We start from the raw sequence: 20144 nt of genomic DNA, 5'->3' as shown, positions 1-20144 counted from the left end.
TCAGCATCTGAATTTAAACAATATCAGATGCTCTCCTATTTGGACCTAAATAATGACCACTATGACAACAGTAGTCAGATTCAATGGATTGTAAAAAATTACCCAACAGATATATATTATCAGCAGAATGCAAGTTCACTGCAGTCGGGCTGGAAGTAACACACTTCCTAACCAAAGCATGCCATCCACCAACTAACAACATGTATTGTCACCTCAAGTTTCCCAGTATTAAGTGAGCTTTCCCAACAACTCACACATCCACCTTACACACCATACCAAAGAACCATGACATTGGGTGGATCTAGTGAGGGGTTGCAATGAAAAGACAGACAGCTGGAAGATCCACCTTTACTGACAGGCACTACAAATCTGGGAGATGTCTGTCCACAGGCAAACTTCTTGATTCCTACCATTAGCTTAATTACAACTTTATCTGAAATGTCTTAAGCAATTCCAGCCAGCTGCTCTTTGAATGTGACACAAAGGACCTAATTTTTCAGAATCAGAGATTCTTGACTTGCTAGGGCAGAGGTTGAGGGCTTTCCAGCTACAGTTTAATGTCAGCTCCCTGGTGTTCCTGTTGAACCACCAGATCAGAAACTTCCTAAGCTTAGGATAAAATACAACATCAGAAATTTTCTTCTTCCCACCTCTGCTAGAGATGAACTGTACTTCCAATACAAGATCTATAGGACACACACTGATTGCCAACATATGTGTGTGATGAAGGCCAGCAAGTATCAACCCAGATCTTCAACTTAATACAACAACTCGGTTTGCTACACTTCTGGGGGAATTTTGAGATTCATCCTGTTTCTTAAAGACTGTCCCCATACCTAAGATTAGCTTCATAAATGCTTTTTAGTTCAAGTTTTCTTATTCCAACCTTAAACATGAAATTATCCTGCAATCTGTTTTCACAAACACCATCATCCTAATTGAGAGTAGCACCAGAACATATTTATGCTTGTGCTGAAGACTAGCCAGAACAAGTCATCTAGGAGAGAGTTCCATCAGGAATTGCAACACATCTTTTCCAAAACGCTTACACAGACTCTACATACAGAGCCAAATTACAATCCAATACTCTAATACATATACATAAGTTTTACACCCTCACATATATACACAAAATAGTATCATTTTAATTTTAGCTACTTTTTTTTTAATCTTGCAAACAATTAATGTAAAAAAAATTAAGTAAAATTTTCTCTAATAATATTAAAGTACTGCAAAGCTGAATAAAGACAAAGAACAGGTGTTCTCCTACTACATCTCTGGTGAAAGGAAAGTAAAGGGAAGCCATATAAATAATTGATATCCCTGATACAAGATTTGATTATGATAAATGCTTACAAGATGAGAAGCATAAGAATCTTTAATTTTTAACCCACATGTTATTTTTATATTCAAAGGACTATATCAAACTGAGTGCCAAACTCTTTCTGTTAAAAGTAGGCAACTTTTCTTTATGACAAAACCCTGTGAGAGGGCTGCCTGTCCCACCACCCAGGACGTGTCACTTTCCACTTCTCTTTGGAAAGCAGAATTCCCAGCCAGAAAAGACTCACAGCACAGGCTGGTGGCCAGAGGCACAGGAGGACATAAGGTTAAGGACAGGGGAATGTGGTGTACATCTCAAAGACACTGCACAGCACAGTTAAAGAACTGTTTGTGCAGCACCAAGTCAATGCCCACACTCTTTTCAACATAAAACTCAGGATTCGCCCAATGTGCAGGTATCTGAATTGTGGAGTGAGAAAATACCACTGTTTCTGTTCTGTCTGCTTTTTTAATCCATTAGATGCAAGATAATTTTGTTATCCTGCTATTCTGTCTCTCACAGCACACATTTGTTAAACTTCTGTTTGTTTCTTATGCTCTGAGGTTTCCTAAGTATTACAAAGGCAACCATCTTCCCCAGTTTATCTTTCTAGAAATCAAGGACACTTCAGAGATAACTCACACTGGGTATGAAAAAACTGGCACAGGGCTGTCAAAACAGGAAAATCAGCAGTACACCTTATGTATCTGTATTAGTTCTGCCACTAGCTGGCAATTACTGTGAGGATTAATTATTTAGTACATACTGTGCCAGTCATCCTGGTACAGGGCAACATAATAAGGAATTTCTTCCAATACTCTGAGCAGAAGATGTGCATCTAAAATGCCATAACTGGGCAACACTCAAAGCATCAGATCACTTCTTCCAAAAGGAGCACCTTGCACTCCTCAAGAAATCCTACACTGACACTTCAGAAAAAGCTTGAAAAATCACCTCTCTCTAACTATCACTTGGGCAACTCCTGTCTCCCAACACATATAAAGAAATCCTTTTTAGCCTCCTTCGAAACATACAGTATCACAAATACTAGATGCAGATGGAGGTCCCTGGACAGATGCATGGGATCTACTGAGCCCATAAAATTTCACAACAGTTCTTGTGGCTTTTCAATGAAATCACAGAATTGTCAGCCCAACATTTTACAAGGTCCACACGCAAAGTAGGTTACATGTTGCCTCAAGCAACTTTTTGCAATATACCCGTGTGAGTGTGGCAGATTTGATAATTTGGGCATGAGAAGAAATTCTTTAAGGAAGACGTGGGAAACACCGACTGGCTGAGGTGCATTTGACAAAACTTAGACAAGGAAAGCAAAATGGCTTCACCAGTGAAAAGGAGACAGAGTGAATGAAAGGCACTGTTTCAGAAGTGATTCATCTTCTGATCTTCATCTTCTAGCATGTATACTATGATGTTTGTGGTAAGGAAAGCTCCATTCTCCTAGACATAAGGATTAGATATTTTCATATCATCCTTTTCCAGCAAGCTTATGCTTTGCAATCTAGTGCCTTGGGGAATCTCTGCACTACCACCAGTAAAAAGCAGCTTTTAATACTGTAGCAGTGACAAAGTTTGAATCCTGACCCCAGACCCCAGCATGTCAGACACTCCAGAGATGCTGACCAAGAAGATGGGTGTCACCTCCAAAAGCTTCCTCGGACTCCAACACTGTTTTGCTTCTTCTATAAAACTCCCTGGCCTGCCAGGCTTGCCCTCCTCCCCTGTGAGCTGGCAGCATGGCAAATGTCACCACTGCCTGCGGTCTGCCACACAGGGAAAGAAGAGCATGATTCAGCTGCCTGGTCACTACCTGGGCTGGTTTATGTGTAGGGGCTACACCACTTGGTCTCCCTTCTTCTCCAGAAGGACTAATGCTTGCCTAGCTCCTGCTGGCCAGACCCCCACAGATGTCTGCACTGAACACCCTTATACATCTCAAGCAGCCCTAGATGCCAATGCTTAGTGAACCAAACTTGCACATAGTGATCTCTGCTTTTGCCATCAGTCACAGCAGAAAACAAGCCATCCTTCACAGAAAACCTGCTTCTTACAATTTTTACTGATATTATTTGTCTTGATTCTAGAACAAAATCTATAGTTTCACACACTAATGGCTGCTTACAGTTATATGGTAGAAGGGGAAGGACTGTCACTTCCACTTCTGCAAGCAAAACCAGCTTGGTCTTGACACAGATGGACAGGAGAGGCACAGGTCACTCTCCAACACTGTCGTACCTACCTCTTAGTAGAGCCTGTTGCAATAGGACAAGGTGTAAGAGTTTGAAAATAAAAGAGAGTAGATTTAAACCAGACATAAGGAAGAAATTTTTTACAGTGAGCATGATGAAACATTGCAACAGATTTCCCAGAGAGGTGGATGCCCCATCCCTGGAAACATTCACGATAAGGTTGGATGGGGCTCCAAACCACCTGATCTAGTTGAAGATGATGCTTCTCATTGCAGGGGGGATTGGACTAGAGGACCTGAAGTTCTGTCAGGGGAGGTTTAGGTTGGGTACTAGAAAAAGGTTCTTCACCCAAAGGTGAATCCTCCTACCAGAATCTAGAGTGGATGCTAGTGGTAGGGTGGTGGCTCCCCAGGGAAGTGGTCACAGCACCAAGCCTGACAGAGTTCAAGAAGTGCTTGGACAATACTCTCAGGCACATGGCATGATTCTTGGGGATGGCGTTCCACAGAACTGGGAGCTGGACTGAATGATCCTTGTAGGTCCTTCCTAATTCAGCTTATTTTGTGATTCTGTGATTTTTAAGGTCCCTTCCAACCCAAACTGTTGTAGGATTCTATGATGATTCTACTAAAACAAAGAAGAATCACACCCTTTTTTCTTGATTAGAAGTAAATATGGCAGGAAAATAGGGTTGTGCCCATTTCTGTGTATGCAGTGGGTGCACACCCAGCATACACACAGATCCTTCAGACTTTCATGTTAGGATGTAGTGTGTTCCAGATCAGCACCTAAAATGTACAGAGCACATTCTCAACTGAAATAGTATGTGAAGAAGCAGAAACAAACATTAATGTGCTGCAGAATCCAGAGTGGAGGCAAAAGCGAGAGAACATAATCAGATCAAGCAGGAACAACTCAAAGCAATGCCCATGTACTGGAGGCCACCAGGAAATCCCTAAGGCAGGTGAGGTAATCACTGTGGCCTTGGCAAGCTGCATGACTTTGAAACAAGGCAGAGTTTTATGCTCACTTATTTGCAAAAAAGCCCATTTTGTTTTACAGGGTCAGGAAAGCAGACTACTATAATCAAATATCTGCCTTAAAACCATCAGAAGGCTCCCTTTCCATATTATAATTAAGCTGAACTGATCATTGTGAGAACATGCCAAATTAGACCTTTTCTTATGGTTTCTAGAACAGGCAAAATTAGAATCAAATCTGAACCATACTTACTTTGAATAACTGAAGTTCAGTTGTCAAGTCTTCAGAAAATCAGTGTCATTACCCAAGAGTTATCAAGAACTCTAGTATTACAGATCTAACTGAGGCTGTTCAGACCACACTGCCTGGGAAAGTCTTTTTCAACTACTGCTCTCCTTGCTTCTGGAAGCAAAGTTAATTAAATGCCCAGCCCAGAAGTAAAGAATTACCGATTTTTCAAAGGAAAATGGGAAAAGGCTCAAAAATTAGAACTGTAAGGGGTGTGTTTAGGGGAAAAAAAAGGGTCAGGCCTTAATTACCGCTGAGGTCACAGAAAAGTCCAAATGACAGCTGGCACAAGACCAGCTGTGAGTTTCACAATAAACTTTGAATTCATTCTTTAAGAATCTGAGTCAATGCCTGTGGGAGAAAGATCTCTTAGAACGCCCACTCACTTCAGTAACAGTAAAACAATTTTCACCAAGATAACAGATAAATAGTTAAGAGCTCCTATGACCATGGTGTTCCACAGCAAATGCTATCAGCATTCAAAGAGCTGAAAAACTTCTGTGGTCATTGTTGAGATCTTGACACCCTGATGAGTTTTCCTAATGTTTCAGCTTCCTAAAAACACACTTAAGCTTGTTTTCAAAGGAAAGCTTTTATTAAAAGCTTTTACTTATGGGGGAAACCATTTTCTGTACGTTTTGAGAACATGCATGTTTTAGTCCTTTCATCTTTAGAACTTAAGAAATCACAGTGGCAACTCTAAGTGCATGATAACAAATCTATGCCATAAGAATAAAAAAACTCTCTAATACAAAAATATGTATTTGTGTACAAAAATAAAGATTTACTAGTCTGACAGATGCTAGGAGAACCACTCTAAAATTCTGAAGAGGCTGTAACAAGAGCCATGAAGCATATAATTGTGAAAATATGAAATTTGTCAAAACGTTCCCACGTGACCGATCTGCAAAGGAAGTTGTTTCTTCAAAACTCTTCAAGAGTACTTATTTTACTCTACAGCTGTCTCACAATCCCCGGTGTAAGAACGAGTAATGAGTACGGCTCAAGACACCGCAGCCCCGCTCCCCGCCAGGTGATGCCCCCCAGCAGCTGCGCGGGGCAGCGAGGCGCTGAGCCGCGCTCCACGGCCAGCCTGGTGCCACGCCAGGAGAGCAGGCAGCCAGAGCTCCGCGCACACGGACACGCACACCCACAGCCTCCCGAGCCGCCCTGGCCCCTCATCTCCTGCTCTAAACCCAAAACTTACTGCTGGGAAAAACCCCAACTCCAAACACGCAGCCTGGCCCCAATGCTTGTTTTGTACTGAACCCCACACTACACCTCGCTCACTCTGTTACAGGTAAATAAGCAGGTTTAAGGCAGAGGATTTGATCTCGGTGGGGAGCGCTGAGGCCGTGTGCAGGAGCCGCGGGGCTGCAGGCGGTGCTGTTCCCGCAGCTCCGGGCTGGACAGCCCGCCCGGCTCCCCAGCTCCGGCCGCAGCCAGGGCCGGCGGCGAGCTGGCACACACCCTTGGGCCGGGTCTCTTCTGGCTCCTAGCACGGTCTGGCAAAGCCAGTGTTAGGCCGAGTGGTTCCAAAACTCATTTTCACTCTCTTCTTTTTCACTCTTTGCTTTTGACAGTCTAATAATCCGCTCTGCAGGAAACAATTCCCGTGGTTCACGGGGAATAAACGGTTCTTTCTGTAATACTCAGGAGGAATTTTTCTGTTTGAATATGTTTCTGGATATTAATTCTCACAAGTAGCAGACACAGCTAATGTTACTCAATTCCATAAAATTTCTTTATTAAGGAATTATTAAGGATTAATATTTATTAAGGATTAATAATTAGTAAATCCTTTATTAAGGATCATTTAAACAAGTCTCCTTTACAGAGAGAGTTCAACACCACTGATCTTTTTTTATAGCAGATGTTTTCTAAGCGAAGATTCATCCTTGATTGCATCCTTGGATTCATCCTTCACTGTCTCCTCTGCCCAATGCTTTATACTCTATTATCATGACAACCATAACACCCTTCCTGTGTTCCATCCCTCTAACAGCCTGTCCTTGTATCTAAAAAGCTCCCTTCAGTCACTTTTTTTTTTGCACACTAACCTTCACATTTCTCCCAGACAACTCAATCATCCATTGCTTTCACATACTCAATTTTGCCCCTGCCCTCAATTATTTCCCATGGCTCTGGATAACTATTAATCACACAATATTTTTATGGTTTTGAGGTATAAATATACTCCAGCTGAATTAAAAAATTAATTAATTAATATGGCCATTGCTAAATATCCTTATATTTTCCTTAATATCCCACATTTTTGTTTAATGTAATGCATTCCAGTATTTTCCTAATCCCCAAATCAGCAAGCATGCAATGAGAGGTATAATCTTACATATATATCAGACAGTAGGGCATAAACACACACATCAAGGAGTCCTTTTGTGGATATCAGTAGATGTGTGATATTTGAAACACCATCAATGTACAGAAGAACTTTAAGCAAGTGTCATAAATGTCACAAGCCCTTTCCACTTCCTACAGGGAAAAAAAAAATTGGCTCCATTACCAGCAACACAGAATGAGACAGATTGGAAGGGGTCACAGTGGGTCATTTGGTCCAGCCTTCATATTGGGGTCACCCAAAAGCACATTCATGACTTGAATATCTCTAGTAAGGAAGACTCCACAATCTATCCCAGTGCTTGGTCACCTAAAGAAGTACACAGTAAAGTTCTTCCTCATATTCAGGTAGAATTCCTGTGCTTCAGTTTCTTCCCATCGCCTCTTGTCCTCCCTGGCACCACTGAGAAGAGCCTGGTCCATCTCCCTGACACCCATCCTTTACATACTCTTACACATTGATGACTTCCCTCTCAGTCATCTCTTCTTGAGGCTCAACCAGCCCAGCTCGCTCAATCTTTCCTTGTAAGAGAATGCTCCAATCCCTAAATCATCTTTTTTGCCCTCTGTTGGACCTGCTCCAGGAGCTCCATGTCTCTCTTGTACTGGAGAGCACAGAACTGGACACATCTCAAAACATTTTGATGAAGAGGCTGGAAGGTTCTCTCCAACCAGCATTGATCCAGATACTCAGGATATCCCCCCAGGTCCCACTCCAGTTACTTATTATCATTATCACAGCACTACCCCCACTGCTATTAATCCTTAGCACAGTTTTGATTGTCTGCTTGTAAATTTGCATAGTGGGATCAGCAAATCCACCTCAGTGGAGCCCTTGCAGATTCACAAGCAGAAATACATAGTAACTAACATAAAATGGATGTCTACTCCACAATTCACTGCTGCAATTTTAAGTTCTAAAATATAAAGTCACAGAGCTGTACAGCAATTTTTAGAATCTACTACATTGAATTAACCTTCATTTTGTAGATAGCTCAAAGAGAACATGAGGGGCTGATGCCACATGTGGCATGGCATGTGAGGTTCCATGCCACTCCACTCAGACTCCCTGCCAACACCACTTATTGCCATCTCTATTTCCTCTTTTGCACCACTGTAATTCTTTTTGATTTTTCTTCAAATCAGTACACTTTGTTCTGATGTTTTTGTATATAAGACTAAAGGCATTTATAAATTTCAGAAACAATTAAAAGAAAGTGTGACTCACAACCAAGTAGATTTGCTCTCTTGTAACATCCGTTCTCCCCTTTTAAAAATATTTTATTTACAATGGTATAAATGCGATAAACATTTAACAAAGAATATAAAGCAAACATCACTAAGCCTCACTTTACATGGCAACCATCTCAAAAGAAAGCATTCTCACTGGAACTGTAGGATTAAGGCAAACTGAAATCACTAAAGTAATAAAAATATAGGCTTTGCTAAGGAATTTTGCAGCGATCAGCTTCAAGGCTCAAAAGCTGAATAATACTTTACCAGAGAAGGGCTGTGCCTTACAAGGCTGTCAGAAAATAGTTGAAGTGTAAGGTTAAAAAGGACTGAACAGATCACTCAGTCCTGTGCAGTTTGGCTAAAAAACACTGGAGGTGCTTCTCTAATTAATTCTTGAAAATCCAAATGAAGGAAATGTAGAACACAGTAAAAGTGCTTCAGTGTTTGACTACACTTGGCTTTACAGAGAGGGACATTTTTCCTCACTAATCTTCAAACTACATCTCCTGTAAAATAGACTGATGTTTTTGTTGTCCCTTCCCCTAAAGTTTGACCTCAGAAATGATGTGTTCACCAGCCTCTGCATAAACACTTTTTATATACTGAGGACACATTATCATGTCTCCCTTCAGTCTTCTTAGCTCCAGACTAAACAAACTCAAATTATCTCAACCTACTCTTGATCTTCCGAGAAAACTTTTCTTCCTTCTACTTTGTTAGAGATGGCTACAAACCCCTTGTCCACGCAGAGATCAGAAGTTAGGCAGCCAGGCAGAGTTTCACAGCCAAGTGCCCACAACTGTGTCATTGAGAAAGCAGAATCACAGGCTGCCTCCTTGTCTCCTAAGGACCACGCTGCCCAAAGGCAGGGTGAAGAGCTCGTGGGTAGTTCCTGGAGCTCCCTGGGCATAAGCCAACACAGCCCAGGGCAAGCAGTGAACCCTGTGAGGTTTGTGGCAGGGCAAGAATGACATGTTGCTGACATGACAAAAGGCTTTAGCCTTTTGAGAAACAGGTGTGCCTTCACCTGCAAAGTCATAGAGCTTGAAACCCCGCTTGAGGATGATGTACAGTGAGGGCAGCAGGCACTGGGATGCTCTGTCTCAGTGGAAGGTCCTTGCTCATGGTCTTGCCTCCCAGAGCCAGATGATGCTGCGGCAGCACCTTACAGCACCCATGGCAGCAGCAACAGCCGATGGCACTGGCTCAGCGCCCATGGCAGCAGCAACAGCCGATGGCACTGGCTCAGCGCCCATGGCAGCAGCAACAGCCGATGGCACTGGCTCTTCCCAGCACCAGCTCTAGCTGCAGCTGCAGCCATTATTAATGGCAATACCCCAGCAAGCTCTATCAGCAATCCTTTCACTCAAATTTTGTGGCAGTAATCTGCTAATGAGACTACATGGTTTTTTACAGCATGTAAACAAGTATAGGCATACCATTTGCTCCACTTCCCCTCTGTCCACCTGCTTTCAAAGATCAGATGTTCCACAGTCTCTCCAGGGAGAGAAATCACCCTGCAAGGTCTGTAAGTCCTCATTCTTTTCTTCTCCTTGGGAGAGAGGTATTATGCTTATTGTAATTGCAGACTTCAACAAGTCCCACTCTCCTCTGAGTTCTTAAATAGAATGATAAAATGTTACAAATCAGTTAGCTACTAACTGTTGGATAAATAAAGCTCTGTTACAAGAAAATGTCACTTATTCATCAATTCGCTGTTTCCTTATCTGAATTTCACCCTCACCTTATTAAAGCATATTTCAGCATTTTATAGAACAAAGAGACCAAAGTAATTCAGACATTTCCACATTGGTCAAAACTATTTATCTTCTTCTATTCCTTGGTAATGTACTTCTAAACAATGCTTCTTTTTTCTTCATATTCTGACAGAATTACAGGGTCTTTTTCCTGTGATCTTCCATATCACATTAATTCATTCTGGACTTTGTACTTCTCTGATTTTACCCCACATTGCTTTATTAACTCCTTTATACAAACCTTTAGTCCTGATACCCTTATTTCCCCTTCTTGTACAGCTCCTTTCTATTTCACACACCTTGAAAGCAGCAGTATTTTCTATACAATGTCTCCTATCTGTTCTGCCTGGCTGTAGCCCGCCTTTGTGCCTCTTACACAAACACCTTCAATAACTGCCAGATCTCCTGCATTTCTGCCTCTCCTCTATTACTCCCCCAGGAGACCCTACCTTTTGCTTTCTCCAGTTCATTATCTTGCTTTTACTTCTCACTTCTCTTTTTTGCTTTGAAAAGTGAGCCTGGGATTTACAACCACTTGCTTCCAAATTACCTTCCCTTTTTAAATTTTGAAGCAGCCCCTCCCAGCCAGCCCAGACCTATTTAACAAAGCAGCTTTGATAGCAGCTTTCTGAATCTGGCAGGCTGAAGGTCTCTCTGGCTGGCATTTCACTCACAAAACTTGTCCACACCAGAGGCAGCCACTGCAGCTCCTGCAGCAGGCAGGGCACAGAACAGTAAGTGTGTTCTGCACACCTGCTTGGGGATGAGCTGAGCTGTGCCACAGAAATGCCTTTCTTACATAGGCTGCTGAGGGTTCCTTTGCAGGTTTTCAAATGCAGTACTCCACATTGTCCCTTCTGTCAATTATGAGGATAAATGATTGTCCCCATTGCTACACAGTTCTGTCTTTCCAATGCTAAGTTCGGGACCAAAAGTCCATCATTGATTTCCTTGATCCAGCTCAATGTCTCCAACCAACAGCAGCCATATTGCCTGTTTTTTTTTTTTCTGGTTTTTCTGTGGCCAGAAGTGTGCCACAGTGTTTCAGTACACCCAGTTCTCATCATCCTTTGTGTTTCCAACTTGGCCTCACTATTCCTGGCCCGTACTACATGCTGTCAAATGTAACTAATCAGGGAGGAATTGTTTAAAGTATGTACATGTAATGCTAATAACATTAAAGTCAGCTCTAAAACTAAACCTCACCAAAGGAAATACACTCCAAACATGCCTGAAGTAGGTAAAAAATACTAAGTTGGCTGATAAAATATTATTCCAATTAAAATCAAGGTACTCTAAGTAGAGAAGCATTGGGATGCTGTGTGACTGGCTTTAAATGTCCCTGTTCAAAGCACCATAAATACCTTTAACAGAGGACACATTTCCTTACAGGAATTACATGTTTATTCTTCTATGATGCCTTCTTAGGTCCTCACACTGTCACACACCTACACTACCTCAGGGCAAGCCTTGCTTTCCCGAGTATATGAATTACTGTAGAACAAAATACTTAGGTAATGTTTAAGATTAAATGTTTGAGGTTGCTCACTGTCTGGAGTCCACATACTGGAGCAAAAACTGCTCCCACTGGAGCTAATGGCACAGTTACATTAGCCCAAAGGGAGCTAGATCAAACCCTAGTACTTCTAAACTGATACAGAAATTATTATTATTAGATACAGATACATCAAAAGTATACGGATAAAAATAGGCCCATGCATAATTTAACAATTAATTAAAAAGTCAACACTTAATTGCAAATGCTAGAATTTTATCTCTGGCAATCTCCAAGGAATAAATAATATTAAATAAAATCTATGCTGAGAACTAATTGCAAACAATGGACTGAACAAAAAAGAGAATTAATTAATACATTAATATATTAAGTCTATAATAGGGGGCATATTGATTCTAGTGGTTCTGATTCATCATGCAGTCATTGCATGGCAGACTCAGTTCTCCTTATACTCATTCTTTGATGTAAGAGCACCTATATAAACCATTTTCTTAAAAAACCCAACACACATAAAAGCATGTGCTCAACTGGTTCAATAGGGTCGAATGCCATAAAAATATCGATATGCTCAAGCTAGCCTATATTCCATGCACATTTAATTTATTGGTTTCAGTTTTTCTCTTTCCCATTCCCAATTAGTCATGAAGTCTGAATGCATTAAAGAGGATCAAATAAACTTAAAATCTGTGGCACAGTTTTTACTGACTTGAATTTGCTTATTTATTTATTTATTTCCTTACTGGCAGAGAGATTTTTGTGATGCAATTCATCATTATCCTTTAAAACTTTGCACAATTTCCTCCTCTTTTGCAGCTTTAACACTACTTTTTCTCACTGTTTCCTGGTTACTTTACTCCCTCATCTAAACTTGAATTGAACACCAAAAAAGTCCCCAGTTGGCTTCCTAAGCTGCTTTGCAAATAGCTACAGATCATACTAAGCAGTGTGGTTTACCTCCAAATGGAGGATTTTTGAAAAAATGTGTACACAATGAAAAAACTATTGTGCATATTTAGAGGGAAAATAACAAAAACTCCTTCACACTATTAACTGATGATCTTCTTCAAGAGTTATTTTTATTTTTTTTTTTTTAGAAGGACTATGTCTCAAAGAAAAAGCACTTCGAAACCATTTTTGAATTAGTCCAGAAAATACAACAGCAAAAAATTTTGAGAAAAACTGAAATATTCTTCCGTCCACCCGTAAGACAGTAGGCATAGCCAAACAACTGAATTGCAAAATAGAGGAGGAAATACTGATACTTCAGTTGCCTTCAATGCCTAAAGCAAGCTGGGGACCACGCTGAAGTGGAATTTTATGGAAGTTGTGCCCAACACAGTTTGCAGCAGCTGTCAGAATAAACTGGGAGGAGAGTACACAAAGGTCATTTAGATGCACCAGTGCAGCAAGGAATCAGTCTTAATTTATTTAACAAGGTGGTGGGGGAGAAGCAGCTTCTTCTGAGTGTGTTTCAAAATAAAAAGGTGTTAAATTGAGAATTTTTTAAAAAGCTACTATCATTAGACTAACACCAGGCGCCTCATCCTTTAATACCAATGTAGAGCTACAAAGTACTCATTTCTAAAAGCAGAGGTGGGGAATTTTAAATGACATTTTAACTGCATGGCTGGAAGAGAAGATACTGAGAGGAGTGCTATCTAAAATGATAACCACTAGTGTCAGTAAAGTGCCAGCTTTCAGCAAGGAATGACTGCACCCTATCAGGAATAGTCGATCCTGCTGCCATTAAGGTCACACCTGAACATTTCACAGAGCAATCGACCTAAGAAGCCATTTGCAAACCGTGTGCTGCCTGAAGGACACACAGGAATCAATAATTTCAGGTTTCTGTTCTGAATTATTCATTGGTCCTTGCACAACAAAAAGCTGTTCTCTCTCTTGCTAATGCACTACCACTGCAACACAGTACATGGTTTTGAGCACTGCAATAGTTTTCAAAAGCATTTTGTCCTGCTACTTACAAAAGCCTTGTGGTTAATAACACCTTTTAAAGTGACTTTTGGAGCAACTAATGAATGTGAAGGGATGCTGCCCATTGCTCCTATCAGCAGCTTGTTTCTCCCAATGTATGGTCAGCCAAGGGTCCCAAAACCCAACCCACACTGTGGGTGGCACCAGGGGGCTGGGGGCTCTGTCAGTGCCATGCAGGGGACAGCTCTCCCTCTCCAGGGAGCTGCCCAGGCACACAGTGTTGCTAGAAGGCCAATTAAGAGGCTCTCTACAACTTTTTATTCCATGAAAAGGAAGAAACATTTTCCCTTGGAGGGAATATCTGCTCACTATACCACTGGCCAGTGTCTGCTTGCCTTGCCTTTACTTCTATTTTCTGTACATCATAAGTTCTAATAAATAAACAAAGTATTGTATAACAGCCCACTTAATCTCTCAGGACTAGGACCTGGCACTACAAAAACATTTTTTAATTGATTTGAAAAAGAAAATCAACAACAAAGAGGAATTTATCTGCTTTTATTCTGTTTTCATCAACAGCTTATTTTATTTTCTGATTTTTATTCATCCTCCACCTGTGTTTCACACTGGCCTCACTATTTCCTTAAGTTTTGGGGTTTTGAATTCAAAGGATGTCAGGAAGAATTTGTGGGCTTTCATGGAGGCTGGATTTCTCCTTGGGCACTTTAGGACCATGAGAACACTACACTAGAATAAAACTTGCAGCCACAGATTTACCTGTTCTTGTCACATCAAGGGTTACTTACTGCTCAAGCAAGATTTAACACCCTATATTTACAGCAGCAGAGTGAAACCCTTGCTGGAAGCAGAGGCTGCTTCCAAGAAGAGAGGAGACCTCTGCCCCACCACCACACTACACTGGCATGTGAATTCTCCCTGGAAGCTCATACCACAGCAGCAGGCAAGTTTAAAGTCCAATACCTCAGCTCTCCAGTCTGTGCGTCAACAAGACAAAAAAGATAACATTTAAACTGGAGCCACACCATCAGACAGCAAACAGTAGCCTTGGAAAGTCTAAAGCTCCAACCAGTCTTCAGAAAATATGTTGTCAATTCAAAAGAAAAATTTCAGCATAAAAAAATTTAGTGATAGTCCACTTGACCTTGAACTGTGGAATTCAAAGATAACTTAAACAGCTGAATTTTGCAAATAACCCACTGAATACCTGTCAAAAGCTAGGTATCTCAGGAACATGAGCAGGAAATATTTCTGCAATGACTATGTTTCTATTTTAGCAAAGCACATAACATGCTTTCCTGCTCAACTAAACTGACAAGGGACTAACACTGAATTTTAAATATTATGCATTCACACGCTTTGAATCTAATGCAACTAGAGATGGGCAACAGACAGCAGAAGGGTAAATATTTATAGGCATCTTGTTGTTTGTGGTTACTCAGTAAATCCCATAAATACAGAACTTAATTAGAAGAGTGACAGTAGGCTTCCATGCCGTTCCTTAACAAAAGATGGGAACTCACAAAAACATCATTGCTGCTGACCTAGAATAAAACCTCTTGGATATATTGGTTTAAAAGCATGAAAATTCAGGACTGCAGGAAAATAGGAGTTTAATTAGAATGAGAAAAGAAAGCACTGAATAAAAAAGGAAAACGTGAAAAGAGATGAGAAAAGAAAGAGAAAAAAAACAGAAAAAGAATAATCAGGGTACAGAGAAAATAACAGGAAAAAGAAAGCAAAGAACACAAATAGGAAGGAGAACAGATGAAATTAAAATGCGGTCCATCCCCAAGCCCATAATGGGGACATGTCCATATGCGTGGTCTGGTCCTTCCCAAGAACTCCCATAATTTCATCATCATCTTTTCTGCTTCTTTTGAACTCTACACATGACAGACAAAGCACAATGACTTCCTTTTACAGTCAGTGGAGCAAAAGCATTTCTAGGATAAAATTCAAATTTAAAAATTCAAATTTAAAATTCATCCTCTTAGGTAGATGTCCTAGTGGAGGGACATTTAAAAGGGCCTGTTCCCTCAGTTAACTACTAAAGAAGTCTGGGTAACCAGCTCAAATAAATCTATTGCAATGCCTGAAATGAGACAATTCCCATCTTGGTTTGTCTGAGACAAGGTATTGGCAGTGAACGTGCAAATATGAGTTGAATATGATTTGTATTAAATATGAGGTAGCTGAAAATGAGGGCTCAACTTCAAGTCAGGAGAGGTCCATTGTCTCTGCTAGAAATGTACTCATTTACTGTGCTATTTTCCTACAATCCCTCCACATTATACTGTTTTCTAAATGTGCCCTTACTTCTTAAGACAGAGAACACTCAAAAGATAGATTTTAATTCCCATGCAAGTCACTGTTCTAGAAACAATGTCTAAGAGCAGGAATCTGACAACTGTATCATCACCTGCTTTCAAACTATTTCCAGAAGCCAAAGTTGAGTTGCTACACAAATTCCAAGTTAATGGAAGACCTACAGTCAAACTATATTTGTGTGAGCTAGTAACTCTTAAATTGAATTCTAAAGCGAGCAATCTGAGATGAAGATCAAGGCCAGCAATACACACAGTCAACACACCCCATCTGTCTCTTCTATCTGCATCTATTCCTCTGCAATCACCCAGCCCAGAGCTATTTGGAAATGCAGGCCTAAGGCCACTGACCTTGGCAGGTAATGCAAAAGGATTTAGAGTGAACTCTTTACCCTCATTTCTTTACAGGTTTAGAATCAAAATCTCTTTTAAGCTACTCCCAAGTGGTTGACAGCATAGCAATGATGACTGTGCATATTTTAGAAATGTGTAAAATGGAGTTGTCTAGAAATATCATTTTCAGTGAACTGCTCTTCTGTAAAATAAGACACTATTTTTAACCCATATTAAAGAATTGCTCTCCAAAAAGCTTCACATAGGCTTTTCTGAATCCCACAGAAAACTAAAGCTGCATTTTTAAAATGCTTCTTTAATACACAAAAACATGAGTAGCTCCTATAAACATGACAACAATTACCCTCAATTAGATGAAGAAATGCCTGATGGTGGATTTGGATATTGCATTTTACTTCCAGAGTCCTGAGAATCTTCCTGGATGCTTTTTTTCCCCTTTAATTTCTCTGAAATATTCTACAATGGATACATTTCCTATATTATAAACATGAGGCAAAATTCATTAAAGGAAGGCTGCAGAACTGACTTTTGTCTTTTCTCATTAGCAAGTAAAATTTTCTGCAGGGACATGGGGCCACTTGGATGTTTTAGGAATAAATGGAGGAGGCTTCTGCATAGGAAGGGTCCCTGGAGCAGCTGTTTCTAGATGCAGCATGCTTCCCTTGGGTCTAACAAAATTCACAAAGGGAAACCTATTGGTATGAGCAGTTCTGTGACTCCAGACTCACCCTGCCCACAGAAAGGTTGTGTGCTGCACAGGGGCTGATGGCAAGATGATGGCTGATGGCTCAGTCATGATGAGAAGGACCAAAAGATCCCTCTGCAAGAGAGGTCTCTTGCAAAAGACATATTTGAGTCCAATTCCAATTCTGAGCCTGGTTAGTTTCCCACATCACACCATTTCCAAGAGCTACATACATTCCAAAACTTTAAAAGATGTGGGGGGAAAAAGGTAGTTTTAAACATCTACAAGCCTGTAGAAACTCTCTTTTGTTTCAGTGTCCAATATTGCTCAAATACTCATAAGAGTTGGCACAAGAAAGAGAGAAATATTAAAGTTGTTCCCTAAAAAACTCTATTTTTCTCTAAACATGAATACAAGGAGATCTTTCCAACAGTATTTGAACATTGCACTCATTAATTAAGTCTCAATTCTGACAGGTTTTATTTTTATCAATTCAGATACATTTTTATTTAATGTGACTTTTGCATGAATTTAACCTCAGAGTGAGGGGGATATCAAAGGAAGTTATGTCAAGTAATTATACAGTCTGTTTCTCCAGAGACAGCAAATTTAGAACTGAAGGGCCATGCAGAAAAGGTGAACTCACAGCTTTTAGTTCTCTGTCAACTAAAATCTGTACATGGTGTTAAATTAATATGCTCTGTCCCTGAAGCAAAGTTCACTGCTATTCAAAAGAAAGATATTGGAGAGTGACTTTTGCCCTGGAAAACCTCTTTTCTAATCCATGAGCAGCATACTGATGCCACAGGATGATCTAGAGATGGCTCTCTCAAGGTCATTCCCCTCTCCTCAGTTTGGTACTTCAAATCTTTTTTTCCTTCATTTGCCTAAGCTGGGGTACTACAGCCATGACACACTAATTCCAAAAATAAGCCAAGCCTTATAGAAAGAAATCAACTTTGACTCATTTTAATTTCAAATTCAAGTACTTAATCTGATCACCTTGAGCAGCATTTCAACTCCCCCATGACTCCTCAAAGGCAAAGCACATGCATAAACCTCACAATTTAAGATCTTCCTTACATGTAACACAGCTGCATCCTGAAATCAAACGTGTAGTAAAAGACACAATCACTGCTGTAGCAATCAGTCATCCAGACATGACAGAAATAAAAACTGACCTTCATGAGATGCTGATTTATCCATTTTGTGAACGTCTTCTTTTGTACTTTGTCACGCTCATCTGGAGGTAAAAAGGAAAAACAAATGTTTTAACAGCTCTACAAATTACACAGAAGATTTTTTTATGAAGACCTCTAGAAAATTAAATTTCTGATAATAGCCTGCAAAAGCTCCAAAATGTCTAATCAAAATAACAGTACAGAAATGGTTTTTTCAGTACATCACAGCATGATATGAAAAATTTTCTTGACGCTCCAAGTGAGTTCTCCAGGACAACAGCCCCTCAGGTATTACAGTGGCCTACTGATAAAAATCCAGCTGCCTAGAAGAAGTCAACTGGCACTCAAAAGTACTGAAAAGGTCATGGCAAACTTAAAAACTATAAATGCTACTCATGGTCTATATAATCAAATTATTACTAGTGTATTAGGCAATAGAAAATTTGTTGTGATATGAAAGCTAGCTTTTTTGATCATTATGCTTTTCAACTGGCAGAGCACCCTTGTTCAAACACACAAGGGCTAGTTACAGCTTCAGCCAGAGAAAGGACTCTTAACCCTCTACAAAATAAACAGGGATGTCCACTAACCCAGGAACTGCCAGCAGTTTGCTCCCTGGCCTGGCAGTTAGCATCAATGATTGCCCACGAAACGCTGGGGAGAAATAATAAATACAATGGACTCAGGGTAAGAAAGCATCCCACGTATGGGCAGGGAGCACTAGCATGTGTTTTGCCAAGCCACACTGGAGAAAATCTAACCACCACCCCAGCACAAGAGCTTTCTCCAGCTAGTTGAGCAGGGCCACAGCCAGCACAACTGCTACAGAGCCTGGTCACCATTCCAGAGTCCCCCAGAGCAGGAGTCACAGTGCGTTAGGACTGGGAACGCCTGTGCAGGTCTAAAATAGCAAGAGCCCTTCAGCCCTGTATGACAAAACTGCAGCTGTTTCATTGACTCAGGCTGTTTGCAGTGTGGCTGAGAATGAGCAATGAACCCAGGTAGCAAAACAAAATCCCTATGTACCCACTGCCATCACTAAAAGACTGAACCAAGTCCTGTATTTTACATTAAAAAATACAGTTTTCAAGTTGGGCAAATATAACAATTAATAAATTAAAATAAATTCACAGAAGGTCTTTCAAATCTCTAGTGTGATACTGAAGTCTTTCAAAACAGCAAGACATGATACAAGAGTTCACCCTGGGCCAAACTGAGCACCTTATGGGGTTTGTAACAGTAGTGAGAAATGACTATTGAGGAACAGAAGCAAAAACAAAACAAGTAAAAGCCTGTGAAGCCTTTGCATAGTCCTCTTATGTGACTCACAGTCTTTCTACATGCTCATTCATATCTTTGCATTTAATAGTCACAGATACATTTTTTTCTGTTTCTTTCCAATCCTTTTTAACGCACCTATTACTTTTATAGCCCCAGCTCACTGTGGCAATGAAATCTTCAGGCAGTATGTGAAGCATACTTGTACCTTCAGCTCTCTACAGAAGAGTTGTCATTTCCTAAATGCTTTTTCCATACCACTCAAGATATTCCAAGCTTCTGGCATATGTTTTTTTTCACCACTTTACAGCTCTACAGTCTCTTATTCTACTTGAAGACCCAAATAAAGAGGAGAAAGAGAAACTAGAGAGCAAAGCTGTACTACTGGGAAAAAAAAAAAAACCTGGCAGATTAAGAAAATCTTTTGCTTTTACATACATTTCTCCATAGTCATCATCTAGCAAGACACCATTTCTGACATAAGTTATTTACCATAATAAGGGGGAAGCTTTCATTAAGTAAATGTAGAGAATAGAAAATATCAGAAAGAAAATAATCCCAGAAACACTTTCACTTTTTACTGTTTCATTATGAGTAGCTCTCTTAAAAAGAGCACAAAGTTTCTCAACTGCAGAATTTCACAATGTGTACAAAGCGTCTTTTTTACTAAGGTAGCCCCATCTAGTTTTGACCAAGCAC

General features: G+C 40.4%; 1 protein-coding gene across 12 annotated transcripts in view; it reads right to left on the bottom strand.

Annotated features, from left to right (window-relative positions):
* Window positions 1–20144, bottom strand: part of DST (dystonin) — a 288896-nt gene that overhangs the window by 182984 nt on the left and 85768 nt on the right. For all 12 annotated transcript variants that reach the window (XM_059842688.1, XM_059842695.1, XM_059842696.1 and 9 more), the window contains one exon: window positions 18168–18229. In XM_059842688.1, coding sequence (XP_059698671.1) covers window positions 18168–18229 — 62 coding nt within the window. The remainder of the gene's footprint in view (window positions 1–18167; window positions 18230–20144) is intronic.

The sequence above is a fragment of the Haemorhous mexicanus genome, chromosome 3, assembly GCF_027477595.1.
Source record: "Haemorhous mexicanus isolate bHaeMex1 chromosome 3, bHaeMex1.pri, whole genome shotgun sequence".
In the NCBI taxonomy this organism is placed as follows: domain Eukaryota; kingdom Metazoa; phylum Chordata; class Aves; order Passeriformes; family Fringillidae; genus Haemorhous; species Haemorhous mexicanus.
The sequence above is the reverse complement of the archived record's forward strand: the minus strand, read 5'-3'. Positions and strand labels throughout refer to the sequence as shown.